The 20,310-nt window shown below is 36.4% G+C and overlaps 1 protein-coding gene across 2 annotated transcripts in view; it reads right to left on the minus strand.

Moving 5' to 3' along the window:
- Nucleotides 1–5,755: 5,755 nt before the first annotated feature.
- HNF4G (hepatocyte nuclear factor 4 gamma) overlaps nucleotides 5,756–20,310 on the minus strand; it is a gene marked incomplete at both ends in the record, with an annotated part of 28,094 nt that continues 13,539 nt past the window's right edge. For both annotated transcript variants that reach the window (XM_080694646.1, XM_080694645.1), the window contains 6 exons: nucleotides 5,756–5,877; nucleotides 10,709–10,831; nucleotides 12,236–12,472; nucleotides 12,599–12,751; nucleotides 16,055–16,142; nucleotides 20,113–20,268. In XM_080694646.1, coding sequence (XP_080550772.1) covers nucleotides 5,756–5,877; nucleotides 10,709–10,831; nucleotides 12,236–12,472; nucleotides 12,599–12,751; nucleotides 16,055–16,142; nucleotides 20,113–20,268 — 879 coding nt within the window. The remainder of the gene's footprint in view (nucleotides 5,878–10,708; nucleotides 10,832–12,235; nucleotides 12,473–12,598; nucleotides 12,752–16,054; nucleotides 16,143–20,112; nucleotides 20,269–20,310) is intronic.

A 20,310-nucleotide genomic window follows, 5' to 3' on the forward strand; every position in this document is an offset into this window, starting at 1 on the left:
TGCAGCATACTTAGAGAAATATCACAGAAAATAAATAATCAGATGCTTTCCCTAGTATGCAAAAACTAGAAAGAAATGGGTGATAGGAGGAAATCCAGTTGAAGAAAGGGCTCTATGGAGGAGCAATTAAGGTGACCAATCAGAGGGGATGGGATGGGGGAAGATGGAATCTCTTTAAAGCACATGATCTATGTAAACAAATATATCAAAGTTAATCACTAAATCAAGCATGGGCTCGAGGGATGGGGAGGGAATGGTATGGGTATCTGATAAAGGCCAATTGGATGATGTGTGGTTGTATACCCTCACAAGTCTTGTATTCCATTAAAATGTTTGACTACAATGCACCAATAAAAATATTTATTAAAAAAAGAAAATTGTGACTATCCTCTTGTATAATTTAGAAATCACTATTGGTCACTTAATAATTGCTGAGAATTCAGTTTATCTTGGAAATTCAGAAATGTATCCAATGTGGCCCCTGCTCACCTGGGATTTGTTGTAATTAGCAATAAACAACAATGTAGAAATAAATGCTATAAACAGAAGTATATGAAACAATAAGGCACAAGAGGGAAGTCATGAATTTTACTCAAAAGTTTGTAAAAGTGTTCATAGTTGGTTGAGTCTAATATGTTAACTGAATCTTTATGGAGATGAAGGAGGAAGCCCTGAGATTGAAAATCAGAAAGGAAAAGCTGGTCAAAAGAAGCAATCTACACAAAGAATGAACCTAGACATTTGCCATGTGGGATTCTTCCACTGGAACATCCTCAACTACAATTTCTCTCTCTCTCTCTCTAACCAAAACTCAAATCTGGCCAGCATTTCCATGTTATTTGTATTCCAAACAGCTGTCATTCAGTCTTATCTACATTGTTAACATCTTTTTACATCTTCCTTCTTTCCCAATCCATACATCTTTATGCTCAAATTTACCTAGAAATGAATTAAAATCAGAACTCTTTCATAATTGTCAACATTTGGGCATAAACATTACTCAATAGATTATAACTTTGAATTTTGATGATAATGTAGCCTATACTGCATAAATATGACTTTTACTAATTTGACTTTTATATTACACTCTATAGTGTGATGAATTGTGTTTTTTGGGGTTTTTTTGTGTGTGTATGTGTGTGTGTGTGTGTGTGTGTGTGTGTGTGTGTGTGTGTGTGTTGTACTTGGGATAAAACTCAGGAGCCTTCTACCTCTGGGCTACACTCCCAGACCTATTTTACATTTTATTTGGAAACAGGGAGGAGTATTTCTTCTCTTCTCATTTTATGGCATTAGGATATATGCTCTCTACTCTCCATTGAGGTAATAAAAATATTTGTTTTGATTTTAAAAAGTGGCTTGAAGTTTTTTGAACAGTAACTGCTAAAATAAATAAAAATATTTATTAAGAAATTGAGATGGGTATAGTGGCGCACACACCTGTAATCCATGTATTTGAGAGGCTGAGACAGGAGGATCACAAGTTTGAGAGCTGCCTCAACAACTGGATCCCCTCAGTAATTTAGTAACTCCTGTTTCAAAATAATGAAAAACAAGAAAGGACTGGGCGTGTTGCTCAGAGGTAGAATGTCCTTGGATTCAGTATCTGGTACCAAAAAGCAAGAAGGAGGGAGGAAGAAAAGAAGGAAGGAAGGAAGGAAAAAAGGAAGGAAGGAAGGAAAAAAGGAAGGAAGGAAGGAAGGAAGGAAGGAGAGAGAAAAGAGAGGAGAGGAGAGGAAACTTAGAGCTGGTATGTATCTCAATGGAAAGATGATTGCCTTATATATACAAAACCCTGGGTTCAAACCCTTAATACCCCATGAAAAAAGAACATTTGAAAAATGTAGGTGGGTTCTTTCATTGTAGAAAGTCAACCGGTAAGGTTTCAAATGTTTTTTTTTTTTAAAGTATGATATAAATGTGTTTTCAAATCATGGAATAAAACATAACAAATAAAATAACTATAGTATTTTAATTTTATTGAAGAACAGAACAGAGAGATAGACAACTACAAGAGGGGCTACAAGGGGACTGCCCTTAAGTGGGGGACACATGTTCCAGAATGATCCCTTTCTGCTCCCAAAATCCTAGCCAAATTAAGGGAACAATGAGAGCGAGCCTGGGCAGAAAGTCCAGATATGTATTATCTTGAAGGACACTGGCTTTCTCTTACTCACAGTGGGACTGAGGGCAAGCTAATGCCATTTGTAGAAATCCACCATCTTGCATGTGGGCCAGGTCAGTCACTCCTTGGGGTGGTGTTCATACAAGCTATAAGCCAGCTGATGCTGATGACATGGCTGCTTCTGCAGCCCACATATAAACCCTCTCTGAGGGGAGAAAGGTGCAGAATCAAGGGCATCATGGAGAAAACATATGGCATTCATCCAGTCGGTCACCACTGGACAAAGCACTGTGAGGGACTAAGGCACTGCTTAAAAAGTACATTGAGGAACAATGCTACTATCTGTGAGCCTCTCACCAGGAAACAGTCACTGAACTCTCCTGAGTTTTCCCTAATAAACCATATGCCGCCATACTGTCTGCGGGCACATTCTTTGGCATTCTAGCGACCTATCCCACTGCCCTGGTGCATCAGGGCAGAAGTGACACCTTCACAGAAGTAAAAATAAAACAGTAGAAATCTATAAAAATAAGATTTACTGATCCTCATGTTTAGAAATTTTACAAAGAAGTTTTAAATATAGAGGATACCAGCAATTAAGATATCTAAGTTAACAATTTCTGCATCAAAGTAGTCACATATACCATTTAAACTAAGGGCACATATTTTAATTAATGTAACTTACCAAAAAGCAAAAAAAAAAAAAAAATGCTAAAAGTATAAATGCTGAGAATTGTCTCTTCAATCACCATCCAATTCTATTCTATTTGAGAATGTGTTAATTAATTTTGCATTTGATATTAACAACCAGTGTTAGACTCTATATCAACTTAATAACATATGAAAATTTTTCTCAATATCTTTTAGATCATGAAATCATTTATGATAACTAATACAGCACTCATTTCAGTTAATTTTTTCTGTTTTTATTTAGAAAGTCCAGTGAAACAACAAAGTATCATAGTTTAGAAATATTTTAATTTCACTATAATTTAACATTAAAAATCTAATTTTTGATTTTCAACAATGAAATTTATAAAAATAATTTTACATTTATAAAATGAATTCTTATTTCACAATAAATTATTCATTTCTATTACCTAAAAACAGTATATTATATAAAAGCAAAAACTTTTCTTATCAACATTTTGAAATGTACTGAAAACATTACTTCCTCTTTGTTTAGCAATTTTGGCAGTCCAGCATATAAAAATATATTACAAATTCCCTGACTTTAGTTATTAAAATAAAATCATTAGTAATAATTTCTAAAAGATAACTGTTTAGTAAATATTTGTAGATAAATTAGAGGATTCATCAAGGCCAAATTTTATGTTTTACATTTGAAATATATTTACTATGGTCTGAACATCATGGAGCCCTTTTGGATAGGATTAGTGCCCTTAAACAAGACACCCAGAAAGCAGCCTTGCTCCTCCACCACATAAGGACATAAACTAGAATTTTCCATTTATGAACCAGCACCATGACCTTAGGCTTCCCAAGGTGGAGAACCAGAGGAAACTAATTTCTCTTATTTATATACTTCCCAGTATATGGTATTTGTTATGGGAACCTGAAGGGACTAAGATTTTTTAAAAAATAATTTCTAAGAGACCAACCCTATAAAAGTAAACAAAAATCAAAAAGATATTTGTATTTATAAAAATAAAAAGCATTCCTATTCATGAAATAGACACTAGAGTAAGTTTTCATAAAATAAGAATTAAAAAACTTTCTCTCCCTTTGTCAATTTTCCTTTACTCAGTGATACATATATTTAGAGTTACACAAGATACCATCTCTTAAAGGAATAGTATTGATTCTACTAAATCAATGGTAGCTTTACATAAAAGTTTTCTGGAGTTCAATTTTACTTTAACAGCCAACAAATTAACATTAACACAACACTTTTCTTTGTAGGATAAATGGTAGCTATGAAATTATATTCTTAGAAATTTTGAAGTGCCCTGAGGTGAGAAAAATTATTTGATTCAATATCATAGAGCTTGGAATATTGTTTTCTTCTTTTATATCATCAATTGCATATCTGGCTTACCCTGCCTCTGAAATGGTAAGAGACAGAGAAGAATCACTGCTTCATAAGGCAGCCTTCATTAACTGGTTTAAAATAAACTCCAGCTTCATATGATATCAGATTGTTTAGGTCTATCATGAACATGTTTCTCAGCCTGGAATCAGACATTCAGTATCTTCCTGAAATATTGAGTTTTTGGAACTCTTTTAAGGCAGTAATTCCACTGTTTTGATGTTCATTCTAGTGTTTTTAAATTCTTTACTGCTTTGTTTTGCTTTTTGTAAGGGGAAGATTCTTGTTAAAAGTACAAAAGTGGTCTTTTTTTTTTTTCACGTAGCAACAGTTCTACCTACACTGTTTTACAGGTAGCATAATGGATAGTATTCAATCATGACTTGATGACATTTATTTTAAAAACACACTACTGTGAATAAGAAGTTCACCTTTGTTTTTCCACACCAAAGAAATTTTCTCATGGAAGCTGACTAGAGCTGGGTCTACATGTAGCTCTCCTATCCCTTAAGTTTATGAATTTTGGTTATAATACATAAACCCGCAAGCTGAAGGTTTCTGTGTATGTGTTTTGTGTGTGGGGTGTGTGTGTGTGTGTGTGTGTGTGTGTGTGTGTGAGAGAGAGAGAGAGAGAGAGAGAGAGAGAGAGAGAGAGAGAGAGAGAGAGAGAGAGAGAGAGAGACTACCTCTCTTATGAGATTGTGAGGATTAAGTGAGGCACACGTGTGGTAGATGGCAAATTCCTATCCTAGTATGGGTCTCCCAGAGTTGTCCTGTTTAGCCCACACAGGCTTTCCACTTCAGGACTACTTTTTCTGGCCTCCCCGAAGCTGCATGTGCTAATTTCTAGTCAATGGATAACTGTTTCTAGATTGCTTTAGGAGAGATGAATGTGTCTCTTAGTTGAACCACTGTTCTCTTGGATTTTTTGTTGTTACAGTTTAGCTTGTATCCTGATAGCTGAAGACATATCTTCCAACCTAATTTTCCAAGAATATCCAGTCATCCTTGGAATGTCTTTTTATAATTTTCTGAACTGTATAGACATCGAACTGTGCACTGAAGAGATGCTTCCTAGCCACAGAACGCCTGATTCTTCAAAGAAATATTCTCTACTCTACCGCTTTAGGTTTCTAATCTGTAAATTTATAATTTATAAAAACAACATGGTTCATTTTACATTAACCTTGGATTTCTGATCTACTCTTCTTAGTCAAAAAAGAACACTTAGTTCTGCATCACATCACAATAAAGCAATTATTTACAGATTTAAATTAATATTACGAAAACAAATGAAAGTAGTACATAAGATTTAACTGGCTCGGGCACAGTGCAGAGGCAGTTGAAAACAATACACTATATAAACATTTTCAAACTTAAATATACATTGGTTGCATGTAAAATCCACACCATAGCAACAACAAACAAAATGAGCATATAAACAAGAAAATGAGATACCATCTTATAAACAGCACCATGAAGAAGCCTTGGCTAAGAGCTTGCCAAAAGTACTATCCTGAGATATTGCAAAACCAACAACTTTTCACATTGACACAGTGCCGTGCAGAAGAAAAATGTTCTCACAATTGCTTTTGTTTGGAGAGGGATTGGTGGGAAATGACTGAAGCTTGGTTTGCAGCTATTTTGTACTGTTCTTGTCCAGAGCCTTGTGGTGGGGAAGGGAGTGGAGTTTCAGGAGTTGCTGGAAAAGAATCAGAATTGTATGTGACAGTTACACTCAAACTGCAGCCCCATATACATACATACCATTTAATTCTACACAATGCCAATATGCACTATTATATTATTGAAATGTTTTTAAAAGATCATAGATAAAATATTAATTTGTAAAATGCATCATCAGCCCATTGGCACGCTGATGGAGAGGCAATCTCGCTTACCTCCCTCATGAGAACTAAACAGCAATAGATCAAGCTAAAATATCTTCATAATCACTTTAGATAATATTCTACCTTTCTTTTTTTAGGAATTTTTTCTGAGGCTTGATCTCAGATGCATTCTACTGCTTAGATACACCCCAAACCTTTTAATTTTTATATGAAACAGGGTCTTCCTAAATTGCTGAGGCTGGTCTTGAACCTGTAGCTTCCCAAGAACTGGGATTACAGGCATATGCCACATGCCCGTTTTATTTTCTACCAATTATGTATGTATGTATGTATGTATGTATGTATGTATGTATTTATTTATTTATTTATGTATTTATTTGGTATTTGAGATTGAACCCAAGGGCATTCTACCTCTGAGCTACATCTTCAGCCCTTTTTATGTTTTTTTTTTAATTTTTAAACAGGATCTTGATAACTTGTTGAAGCTAAACTTGAACCTGTGATACTCTCTCTAGTCTCAGTCTCCCAAATACTGTAATTACAAATGTGAATCACCATCCCCAGCTTATTTTCAACCTTTCTTAAAAGCATTTATAAGCATTTAATTCTCTAACAGCTCAGTAGAAAGAAGTTGTGGGGGAAAACGTCAGTGATTTTCAGTGATTTTTTTTACTCTTATCTCTCCCTTTTTTTTTTTTTTTTTTTGCAGTACTAGGAATTGCATCAAGGGGCATTCTACCCCCAAGCTATTCTTCCAGCCATATTTTTTTATTCTTTATTTTAAAACAAGGTCTCACTAAGTTGGGGAGGGCATCAGTAGCTGAGACTGGCTGCGAACCTGGGAACCTCCTGTCTCAGCCTCCCAAGTCCTGGGATTACAAGCGTGCACCACCCTGCCCAGCCAGCTTTTCAAATATTAGAAACAATCTTCATAATGTTTGAAATCAAAATACACAAAAAATTAAATATATTTGATTTAGATTGCAGTAATTCAGATATATTAGGTGACATACACAATTAGAGTTAAGATACTTTATAAGTGTTTTGAAATCTAGGCTATAATCAAAAGCATCTGAAACCTAGTGGCTTTGTTGCTTCACAGTTATTCTATTACAATTGAACCTGCCTGTCCCTTCCCCTTCACTGAAAAAAGCAAGGCTGAATAATTGAATAGAAAGTAATTTAATAGAAAAAATTGAATTGAATATAAAAAGTTGTAGGTTGAATACTTCATTGTCTAGAATAGGATTTCTTCTTAATATCAATTTTTACCATGTTACAAGATAATCTAGAAGCTTTTCTGTATTTTTCCAAAAGTTGAAATATTTTTGTACTCACAAACAATCTATAGTAAATGGAACTAATAGAAAGTGTGATCAGAATATGGCATTCTAAACTTTACATGGAGATTTTCTCTTCTTTTTCAGAGTTTTAAAAAACTTTAAGTCAGTTTTTCTGGTGCATGCCTATAATCCTAGTATTTGGGAGGCTAGTACAGGAGAATTGCAGGTTTGAGGCTAGCCCTAGTCAGTTACCGAGGCCCTTTTCAATTCTAAGACACTGTTTAAAAATAAAATAGAGGTGAGAGGATAGCCAGAGGAAGAATGCCCCTGGGTTCAATTCTTAGTTAAAAAAAAAAAAATTCCAAAACCAAAAACAGTCTCCTTTTACTGGTGTTCTTTAATATACAAACATTATATTATTGTTAAACATAGATTAGTAATTGCTTAGAAATAACATCTTAAATGAAGTTTAGCTGGGGTGGTGGTGCACGCTTGTAATTTCCACTCTTGGGAGGCAGAGACAGGAGGATCGGATCGCACAGGTTTGAAGCCAGCCACACTGGTTTAAGAGACCCTGTTTCCAAATAAAAAAGTATAAAAAAGGTCTAGGAGTGTAGCCCGGAGGTATAAGGGTTTCCAGGAACCCCAGTACCACCACCACCAAAAAAAAAAAAAATGAAGTTTAATTGACAAAAGTTCAGTTTCAAAAATTTTTAAAATTATTTATGGATATTTAGAATGGAATTAAAATTGGAGCAGGCTTCTGTGAAAGACCAAACTATAAGCATTAACTTAAATTTTTGATTGAAGTAATTTAACGTCTTGCCTTGCATGCACTATAAACCACTTTCATAAGTACAGAAAAGCCAGATTTTCCTTTACAAGTGATTCTCACATATGTTGTATTAAAAAAGTAAAAATGAACATTGTGATGATGTGATTCTCAAAATATCAGGGCCAGCAAATTTGCTTTTTAAAATACCAGAACACTAGCATTTAAAAGGTAAAAGATTCTACTGCAGAATTGTCAGCAAAATTGTCAGTCTCTCGCCAGTTGATGCCTACCATGTCTGATGTGTTGTTAATGTGTTTTACTTTTCAAGTTTATGAATAACTGACCTGTAAGAGACACAATTCCACTTGCTTTCTGCCATGGTATTGGGCTCTCCTCTCTCTCTCTGATCTTAACTATTTATTAAATGAAAAAAGTAAAATGGTCTCAAATTAATATCTTTCAAGTACCTAGAAAGTCATATATTAAGTATGCCATATTATTTCGAGAATTTTTATTTTTTCCAAATAATTTAATTTCTCTCTCATATACTCAGAGAATATTGTGTGGTTCAGACAGAATTTACCCTAAGGTCTACCAGGGCTTGTATCTAAAGGACAGTATGATAACATGCAGTTTTGTGGCCTCTGCTTTACCTGCTACTAGCTCACTGGTCATACTTTCCAATTGCTGCATAGCATGGAGAATTTTGGTAAAATGGGAGAATAACTAGTTATTAAAGACCATTATAAAATCAGTAGGTAGCTGGGCATGGTGGCCCACACTTGTTATCTCAGTACTTGGGAGGCTGAGAAAGGATCGCACCGGTTCAAAGCCAGCCTCAGCAACTTAGTGAGACTCTGTCTCCAAATAAAATATAAAATAGGGATGGGGGTGTAGCTTGAAGGTAGAATGCCCCTGGGTTCAGCATTCAATATCGTAAAAAAAAATCAGTAGGTAATACAACAATGCATAATAATTACATCATAATAACTCAAGTTATCTCAGTGAGTTAGTATTCAGAAGCAATGGATCAAAGAAAATTTGGAGTTCATTAGTTAAATTTAAAAGCAATTAATCAATTGTAGATATTTTGTGAAATAAAATTTTTATCCCTGTAGTAGCTCAGACTAAAATAGAATCTGCATTAAAGCTGAAATATTATCCAGATAATTTAGCTACTAATAACTCTTAATGCTTAGATAGTCCTTTGAGGTGCAAAGACTTTCCATAAGAAGCCCCCATTCTGCACAATTCTGATGTGTGGAAATTCCGGTTACCATGGCTTAAATGGCAGACTTTTGCAAAAAAAAAAAAAAAAAAAAAAAAAAAAAAAAAAGTCGTTCAAACCTCAATTACTATAGTAAGTCATAATTCACTGTACATAACTGTATAAATACCAACTTCACTGCCAACTCTTCAAAAAACTCCCTAAATAACAGATATGCTTTGTGGTCAGTCACTGCCCACAGGCACATCTCTCAGTCGATCTGCGATTTGTCACCTAACATCTTCTACTTAGTTCACATGCTGATGACGAAGTATAGTGTTGTGTTGATTCCTTGCTTCCCAGAGGTAAACTGATGTAGTATTTTACAAAAATGGATAAAGAGAATTGTCCAACATCGATGAAGTCGGGTGTGGTGGCACACACTTGTAATCTTAGTACTTGGGAGGCTGAGACAGGAGGACCGCAGGTTTTCGGTCAGCCTCAGCAGCTTCATGAGGCTCTCCACAACTTAATGAGAATAAAGAATGAAAAAAATAGGGCTGGAGGTGTAGTTCAGAGGTAGAATGCCCCTGGGTTCCATCCGTAGTACCGAAAAGAAAATAAAGTGGAGCAAAGAAACACAGTGATAATGCTAGAAGTGAAGTTCCAAACGAAGGTGGAGTCATAGAAAATAAAGCTGAGCATAGAAATATGGGCAGCGAGACAGTGCCATTGTCTGGGTCTCTAAATATGCAGCTTGAAACTTAGTGAAGCAAAACATATCCACATAAAACGAGGAGACTGGATGCTTAGTGAGAGCTAAGTGCTTTGACTTTCTTTTGTGTGTATATGTGGTGCTAGGGATTGAGTCCAGGGGCATTCTCCTCTGGGAGTTACACCCCCAGCCCTATTTTCTAGTTTGAAACAGGGTCACATTAAGTTGCAGAGGGTCTCACTAAGTAGACGAGGCTAGTCATGAACCTGTGATCCTCTTGTCTTAGCTTCTCAAGTACTAGGATTACAACTGTGTGTTAACATACCTGGCTGCTTTGACCTTTTTAAAGGTGCTAAAAAACCATAATTTTCCCATGGATTATTAGAATACCTTTGCATGGTTTCAACTTGCGTGGCCATATTTATGATCCTGTACTTCCATGCAAAACTAGGACTACCTGATGGTTTTTGTGTGGTCCTAAAACCCATGTACTAGAGAACTTTAAGATCTTACACCTTTAGTGTAACAAGCGAGTAGCAGAATATAACAGTCTTAACAATCTCCCACAGTTGAGTCCCCAAAAGGAAGTTATACCCAGTTTTTTTAACTTATAGATACTACTAGATTTTTCCCTCAAATTTCACTTTTTCTTAAATAACAAAGTTTACAAAAATTTATGGTGAAAAGTAGCCCAGAAACTTACAGATCTGGTCTGTGTGAACCAGTGTTGACATGGGACCTAAAAGTATGGTTTGTCCAGTTAATGGATCTTGAGACAAATGTGGGTGCATTGGGTGATGGAGATGGCTACCATCATTGGAAGCACCTAGAGAAAAAAAAATACTGCATTAGAGATATTTATCAAGAATGGCAAGTTTACTTTGGCACAAATGCTTTGCCAGACAACCTAAATATTGCTATTTTTTCAAAGTACTTAAGAATTTAAATGTAAATTGACAGAATCACTGCCACCATATTAAAACAATGTCAGCTTTCACCATTAGACTGGTTAGATTAATATTGTATCATAATGTTGTATATTACTAATGGATCTTGTATACTGTTTCCTGGAATCATTGAGTTTTCTGTCTGTTATTAAAACAATTCCAAGAATCACTTACCTTAAGTTTATAGTATTTGGGATAACCCTAATAGCATGATAAACCTTTATTTCAGAAATATATCATTAGAAACACATTAAGCAACAGAAAACTAAAAATACGTACAAGTGATTTTCCAAGGAAATTTAATCTCAATCAGAACCTAAAATAAATGGTTTCTTAACTTATTCCTGACATTTATTGCAGCATTAAAATATCATTTTCCTTTTCTACTTTGTTGTGCCAATTAATAAATTAGAAGCAAAATGTTCATTTTTAAGCTAGTGTGTGTGGGGAGAGAGAGAGAGAGAGAAATAGAGTTTATGTTGCAATTCCTGTATTCTTGAAGTTTTACAGCACCTAGGCAATAAAATACACACACACACACACACACACACACACACACACACACACTACTTCAGAAGGGCCTAAAATCAGGAAGTAGATTTCTATTTGCCATATATATGGAAGGATCTGAAAACTGAAGTAAAATGGATTTAGTGGAAGAAAGGTGGTTGAGGCTGGTAAGAATGGGGATTTCAATCTTTTCAAGTATTTTTATCCGATTCCATTGAGCTTTGCAGACTTTCTAAATGTAACAAATTAAATGTATTGTGTCATGGGAATTTTTTTTATTTTTATTTTTATTTTTTTGGTGGTACTGGGGTTCCTGGAAGCCCTTCTACCTACAGGCTACACTCCCAGACCTATTTTTATACTTTTTTATTTGGAAACAGGGTCTCTTAAGCCAGTGTGTCTGGCTTTAAACCTTCGGGAATTTTTTTTTTTAAAAAGCAAGAACATAGGCCGGGCGTGGTGGTGCATGCTTGTAATCCCCCCGCTTGGGAGGCGGAGACAGGAGGATCACACAGGTTCGAAGCCAGCCTTTCTGTCTTTAAGAGACCCTGCTTCAAATAAAAATGTATAAAATAGGTCATGGAGTGTAGCGTGGTGGTAGAAGGGCTTCCAGGAACCCCAGTACCACCAAAAAAAAAAAAAAAAAAGCAAGAACATACAACAACTTCGAAAGATGAAAATAATATGGACAAAAGTAAATAAATAGAGCAACTCGTTCTAATATACTTAGTATGATGTCAATCAATGAAATAGAAAACCGTTAATGCACTCACCCCCCAGTAACATTTCCTGAAGTAGGTTGTCAATTTTAACCATGCCAAAAAGCTTCACGAACTGTATCTGCTCGATCATCTGCCAGGTGATGCTCTGCAGTGTGGGCAGGAGCAGCAGCAGCTCCCCAAACCGTCCCCGGGAGTCGTACTGCCGGTCGTTGATGTAGTCCTCCAAGCTGATCTGCACTTGGAACCGCATGTTCTTAATTTTTACGGGGTCACTTAACCCTTTTGCATCTATCAAAGGAAAAAAAGAGGTAACCTGAAGTTTTACTCTAACTAGAGTGTGAGAGTAAATATTCTAATATGAGCAGGTAGTTTCCTTTTCCATCCTATTGTTTTAATGCGATTTTGAAAACAAACCTGGATCAAAAAACACAATTGCCTTCAAGCAAGCATACTCATTGTCATCAATCTGAATTTCTTGAAATGGTCGAACCAGCTCGTCTAGAACCCGATTGGCCACACGGCTGATCTCAACTTCACAGCTATTGCGGTGAATAACGTAGTTGTTTCCTAAGAGAAAAAGAAAAATTAACCACCTCCTTCCTAAAATTGCCAGACATTGTTGAACTTTTTACAGATCAATGTTTAAAATGGCTTACTCTCAAGGAAACAATACTTTATCTCTCAGTAGTGTTCAGCTAGTGGTGTGAGAAGAACGTAAGAACACTTAAAGGATCAATAATCATGATAAGGTGATCACATGCATTTTAACAGCCTCAGTCACTGGTGATAACAAAAAAGTACAGACCAATAACAAGGTAATGATTGACCAGGGAGAATCAGAATATAATGATTAGCTTTCCACCTTGTCAGTTATTTATTAGTGTTTTACTCATTAATGAACATAATTCAAATCCTAAGGAATCTTCCTCACTTGCAGAGAACTAACAACAGCATTCCTTTGATGCTCTAGGACTATGAAGGAGCAAGGATTATTGAGACACAGTTCCAACAAGCCTTGGTAAAGGAGGCTGGCTTTTAAAAATGAGTGCATGTATTCTCATGAGTTGCTTTGCTAGATAATGTATTCTCTCTCTGGGCTTCTTTAAAACAAGAGCATGATGACCACTTTCAATGGAGTTCAGAGACTGGCTAGAGAGGCTCAATCTCCCAATTCCTCAAGATCTTTCTAGCTTTAATATTCTCTGGCTATGATATGATGAATTTTTATTATGTCTTCTAAAAGCAAGATAGATTGATTCTTGGGAGTTTTGTATAAAGCAGAATATTCTAAATTCTTCCATTGGAGGCAAAGATGATTGTTATAGTTTGGATCTTGAATGTCCCCCAAACGCACATGTTAAAGGCTTGGTCGCCAGCCATGGTGCTTTTGGAAGTTGGGAGATCCTTTAGAAGGTGGGACCTAGGGGGCAGAAGTTGGGTGACAGGAGGTGTGCCCTTGAGGACGATACTGGAACCCTGACCTCTCCTTCTTCTTCTCTCTCCCTCTTTCTCTCTGTTTCATGGCCACCATTAAGTGAGCAGCTGTTCTGCACCATGAACTCAATCCTGGCTATGATGTCCTGCCTTGCCAGAGACCCAAAGTGACCTGAACTAAAACTCTGAGCCACAATGAATCTCTCCTCATCTCAGGTCACAGCCATGGAAAGCTGATTAATATAAGAGTTTTCAGGGTAACAAGATGTCCAGAAGTATTCATTCAGCCAGATGTGATGGCACACAGCTGTAATCCCAATACTTAGGAGGCTAAACTAGGATTGTGAGTTAAAGATCAGCCTCAGCAACTTAACAAGACTTCCAGTAGTCTAGTGAGACCCTGTTTTAAAACAAAAATAAATAAGTAAATAAGGGCTGGGAGTATAGTTTGGAGGTGAAATGCCCTTGGCTTTAATTCCCAGTACCACACACAAAAAAAATATTTTCATCCAATATAAACCCTACTCTTTCTTCTACCCAGCTTATTGAGGTATGCTGAACAAAAATATATAAAATAGTATATATATTTAAAGTTTACCATGTGATGTTTGGATATACACACATTGAGAAATTATTACAATGGTCAAGCTAATTAGCATATCCATCACCTCACTTATTTATTTTATTTTGTATGAGTCTTAATTAATCCTTCCTATTAAAAATGATCTTACCTATTTATTCAGGGTAAAATAATTTAAGCTGACATAGGAGATACTTTGTTTTCTAGGATATATTGTACTCAGGCTCATAGTGAAAGCAATATTTGATGTATTTGCCAGGAATGCAAAGTAACTAATAGAATTTCAGGGCATAGTCACATCAGTGGTTGAGAATCCCAGCTCTCTCCTTTCCTAGCTTTATGCTCATATATATACTACCTTGGCTTCTGTTTCTTTACCTGCACATGGGCTGGAGAGAAGAGGACTTATTTCAATGATGAAATAAGAATACGTGCACATGAACACACTGAGAGTAAGGCCTCAATTTTTTATTCACTGCTATTATTATACTGTGTTTAGCTCATTTGTATTTGTGGCCAAAATATCTATCACACACAAAAAACAAAACAATTCAGTCCTCATTTTGTACGAGCCACAGAGAGGTAAATGTAAAAAGCATTAGAAGAATCTCAGTCCTTGAAGCCCAATTTTATGAATTAAGTACAGTGGGCAATTGGAATCATTACTTATAGAAGATAAGTTTTTCCTTTCCGTCGTGTGTGTGTGTGTGTGTGTGTGTGTGTGTGTGTAGTATTGGAGACTGAACCCAGGGTCTACTTGTGAGGTATAACCCCAGCCTTATTTTATATTGAAACAGGGTCTCACTAGGTTGTTGAAAGTCTCGCTACACTGTCGAAGGTGTTCTTAAACCTGCAATCCTCCTATCTCAGCCTCTCAAATATTGGGATTTAGTCCGGTGTGGTGGCGCAGTCTTGTAATCTCAGCATTCGGGAGTCTGAGACCGGAGGATAGTAGTTCACGGACAGCCTCAGTTACATAGCGCTATTTCAAAATAAAAATTAAAAAATAGGGCAAGGGATATAGGTTGGAGGTCGAATGCCCCTGAGTTCTATCCCCAGACCTGCAAATATATATTTTGGGATTCCAGGTGTGTGCCGCCATGCCCAGCTCCTTTGTGTCTTTTACTCTTCTCCTGCTGCCATTCTACTTTTTCTAGAACTTGCTTTCTCAGACATTTCACCAATTTTTTTTGCCTGATTATTTTATAGTTTATAATGGGTAAAGAGATCATGGGGGACAGACATGTTACATAAAAGTGGGAACTAATAATTAGGCAGTGACAGAGTGTAAATTCACATTGGGATTTCATAGGTGGTCATTTCAATCACTAATTCTTCATCCTGATAAGATGTAAACACACCTCAATATTGTATTTATTGAGCAACATCTCAGTTTTAAAATCTTTTTTTTTTTTTTTTTCTATTTGTGGTGCTGGGGATGAAACCCAGGGGCCTTATACCTCCAGACTACACTCCAAGACCTATTTTATATTTTATTTGGAAACAGTGTCTCACCTAAGTTGATGAGAGCCTCACTAAATGGCTGAGGCTAGCTTCGAACCTGTGTGATCCTCCTGTCATCAGCCTCCCAAGTGCTGGGATTACAAGTGTGCGCCACCACACCCGGCCGATTTTTAAATCGTAATGCTCCCTGCTCATCTCACTGCACTCTAGACTTCCATGCAGTTAAGACAAGGACAAACAGGCTGAGTGAGGACACAATTAAGTCCAGCCTGTGAAGCAAAAGCACCATTTGACACAGTCTTCACTGCCTGGAACATTCAAGAGAGATCCTGCATATTATTATACAGATGAAATATGCATATTCTCCTCTTAAATTAAAAAAAAAAACTTACCCAAAAGCAAAATATCTTTATACATCATGGATCTCTTTGTAGCTCCAAGCAATAAGTGTTCCCCCGCGTGAGCTCTCAACAGGGCCACCTTAATGAAAAATTCCAAGCTTAACAATTAATTATGGAATATAATGATTAAAAGACAGCATAATATGAGTCTGATTAACTTTTACTTTTTTCCCTTTGTTCTAACACACTATAATTTGTAAGTGCCATCTTTCGGCCTTCTAGTTTTCTATCTTAGTATGGCAATAGAGTTTATTTTCAGAATTTCTAAAAATTACCTAACAGTGAGTTACAATGGAAGGAGAAAAAAAGCAGACCCGTTGGCTATTGTAGACAGAAAGAGAAGCAAACACGCTAAAGTTCAGATCTAGAGCTGCTTAACTTTTGTTAAATTGACCTGTATGTTTGAGACTCACTATAAAATGAAGGCAGTAATGAAAAAAAAAAAAAAACAGACCTCACTCAAGAGGATAAAATATATGTAAAACATAATCTCCTATACTTAATAAATTGAGCAATCAAAAGTCAAGCAAGAAGAAAAGACAGAGGTCTGGGTTCTGTCATTTTCTATATTGAGTTTCTGATTGGGCAGTAAGTTCTCCACTGGGTTTCATTCATATATATGCTCAAGGGCATGCTGAGCATCGCCACTAGAAAGACGAGGGATGAAGGATTTCAAATGTGATGTGCACCAAAGTGATGCTCTCTGATGCTTTCATCGCCTTAGTAAAGGATACCACCATCCAAAGTGGCTGTTTACATCCAAACAAGTCTTTCTTTCTTTCTTTCTTTCTTTCCCTTTCTTTCTTTCTCTCTTTCTTTCTTTCTTTCTTTCTTTCCCTTTCTTTCTTTCTTTCCCTTTCTTCTTTCTTTCTTTCTTTCTTTCTTTCTTTCTTTCTTTCTTTCTTTCTTTCCTTTCTCGGAGCGTTGTAGTCATACATCTTTTTCTTTTTTTCTTTTTTTGTTGTACTGAGGATAAAACCCAGGGGCATTCTAGCTCCGAGCTACACCCCCAACCCTATTTTTTATTCTTTATTTTGAAACAGGGTCTCACTGAGTTGCAAAGGGGCTCACTAAGTAGCTGGGGCTGTACGTGAACCAAGATCCTCCTGTCTCAGCCTCCCAAATGCTGGCAGTATAAGCGTGTGCCACCAAGCCCAGCTTATAGTCATACATCTTAATGGGGTAGAAGATGATAGAGACATACATGCACACATCACTCATTTGGCCCTTCCCCAATTCCCACCCCATTCCTTCTCGTGTTTGGCTTAGTTATTGATATAATTGTGAATGTATGTTATGTACATTAGAGAATTTCCTTCTTTCCCCCACCCATTCCGTTCCATTTGGTCACCTTATTTGCTTATCTATGGTTTTTCCTTCATCTAGAGTTTCCCCTATGACCTTTTTTCTCCCTAGCTTTGAGGCTGTTTCTTGAGTTTTCTCCTGTTTCTCAAAACGTAACCCAGGTGTAAACCCCTGTTCACACCTTGCCATCTGATGCTTAGGTCACCCTGATACACTCAAGGGGTATTCCTGCTTTCTTTCTGGACCTCCTGTCCTACTTCCTTCTTGACAGAATTCCAAGATGATGTTTTAAGAATGGTAATCACAGCTGGGCGTGGCACACCTTATAATCCCAGCATTCTAGAGTCAGAGACCAGAGGATCGTGGTTCATGGACAGCCTCAGATAATTAGCAAAGCCCTTTGCAACTCAGTGAGATCCTGTTTCAAAAATAAAAAGACCAAAAAATAGGGCTGGGGGTGTAGCTCAGATGTACTGGGGTTCCATCCCCAGTACCGCAAAAAAAAAAAAAAAAAAAAAAGAATGGTTTATCACTTAATATCACCCCTCTGCTGAAAACTCTTCAAGTTTCTTGGTGTCCTTAAAATAAAATCCAATCTGTTCAACATGGTGTCAGAGGTGGAAGAAAGAATGGGGTGGGGGAGGCTCAAGGCTTTGCCTTCTACCTCCTCCGAGTCTCTGGCTTTATCTGGCAACACTCTTGGCTTCTGCCTGACTCAGAGCCCTTGAACATTCTGTTCTGGCAGTGGAATGCTCTTCCCAGGTCTCACTGCTGGGCCCTTGTCAGTCAGGTCTCAGGATGGTTTTCTCTGATTCTCACTACAAACTGTCTCTTTGCTTCCCCAGCCATTTTCCAGCAACACAAGCTATTCCACTTTATAGCAGTTTATAGAACTTATCCCCACCTAGAAATAACTTACTCATAATTTGTATATTTTTTATTGTCTGTCTCTTCCAAATAGAACACAAACTTTATGAGACTAGTGAGGCAATCTGTATTTTTACTACAGAAATCACCACAGTTCCTAAAACTGAACATTTGTCTCCTAATACATACTCATGTGATGAATTTGGAGAATGAATTTAGATGAGCTAGGGCTCTGTTTTAGAAATTATAAAATGGAGATCACATGTACACCAGAAATCTGAAAGCTAATTCCCCAGCGCCTTACCCATGATACACATTTAATAATCTATGGCAATTAATGTTGTACTGTTAGTGGTAAGTATCAGCAAATGCAAACTATTTATGACTAGTTCCTGGGTTTTAATCTCCCCATATTTAAATCATTGTCTTCATACATAACTCAGCAACTATTAAAGAAGAATGATAATAAAAATATAAAACTGATAAATAGCATAACTTTACTTATATTGCTTGGGGTGAGACTAGTAGGTTTTAGCAATGTAGCATTATTCACTCTGGCATTACCTTCCTAGCCAAGCTATCTTTATGATATGCCAATAACAATGACTCACTCCAGGAAGACAGTTACAGAACATTTTAAGAATGACTTCAGATTTCACAGTATTTTTTTCCTGTAACTAGGTGAAATGTTCCCTTAAAAATATAACTTCAATTTATCTATGAGGATTTTTGTTCTGATGTATAAATATTTTGTGATTTTTTTAAACAACTATGCTCTTTTTCCTTTATTTTTTCTTTAATTTTGTGTATCAAAATAAAGAATACCAGCCAAAGAGTATATAATTATGTGCTGGGTATAATACTTGTTATGATTAATTTTCTAAATATGAGAAAAATGGGAATTTTCATCGACAAAAGTACTTAGTAAAAAGTTCAAATGAATCTGTCAATGTTCTAATCTTCATAGGCTAATTAGAAAATGTGAGTTTCTAATTATCCATTTAAAATATGATGTATCTATGAAGAAGAATACAAATGCATATATTAGGGAAAGGTAACTCTATCTAATTAGCTCTATTTCAGTATAGATTTTTAGATCATGAATCTACAGATTGTTGTCACACCTACAATTTTACACAATGAACACTAAAACAAATTTGACAGTACAAAAGTCAAAACTTTTATGTTAACTGTATAAAGTGTCTACAAAGACACCAACACTTTTTTTTTTTTTTTTTTACAGTACAGGGGATGGAACCCAGGAGCATTCTACCTCCCGGCTCTATTTTTTTTTTTTATTCTTTATTTTGAAACAGGGTCTCACTGAGTTGCAGACAGCCTCACTAAGAAGCTGAGTCTGACAGCAAACCACAATCCTCCTGTCTCAACCTCCCAAATGCTGGGATTACAAGCGTGTGCCACCACGCCCGGCCACCGACACATCTTATTTGGCTTCTTTCCAGGAGTGGCCAGGTACTTCTGAAGAAATTTGTATGGAAGCTTCAGAAAACCCAATAGCTACATAATACATTTACCTCCCAGATATTTAATTTTCCAGTACCATGTCTTGCAATGGTAGTTACCTGTTGTCTTTCTTTCTTACATAAGCACTTTAAACTCCAAGAGGGCAGAGAGCAGTGTCTCCACTAACTCTTATCCAATCTATCCAACTTGGCTAGACCCCTAAAACAGAAGTCAAACAGTTGTGCCTCTTGATAGAAACAGAAGTTGAAAAAATATGAAAACCCAATCTTTTTCTATAAGATACTTTATCCAGTGTCTACTATAGTAAGTGGTTCACAAATATGAGTCACTGAACACAAATCTTAGAGTTCATAAAACACTTTTTAAAGCAGTTATAATTTCTTTAGCTTTACCTGATCATCTAGTGGTAACTCACAGAAGGCAGGAATATATTTAGCCCATTCCACCAAAACTAAGAGCTGCTGTTTCATGGATTCACAGACATCACCAATACTTGCGATTTTCTTAACATTTATGTCAGTGCTTGCCCCAGGGCTTGAGACCGAAATCTAGCATTAAGAAGAACATCATATTAATTTATCATTTAAACG

The sequence above is a fragment of the Muscardinus avellanarius genome (assembly GCF_963383645.1).
Source record: "Muscardinus avellanarius genome assembly, chromosome: 4".
Classification (NCBI taxonomy): domain Eukaryota; kingdom Metazoa; phylum Chordata; class Mammalia; order Rodentia; family Gliridae; genus Muscardinus; species Muscardinus avellanarius.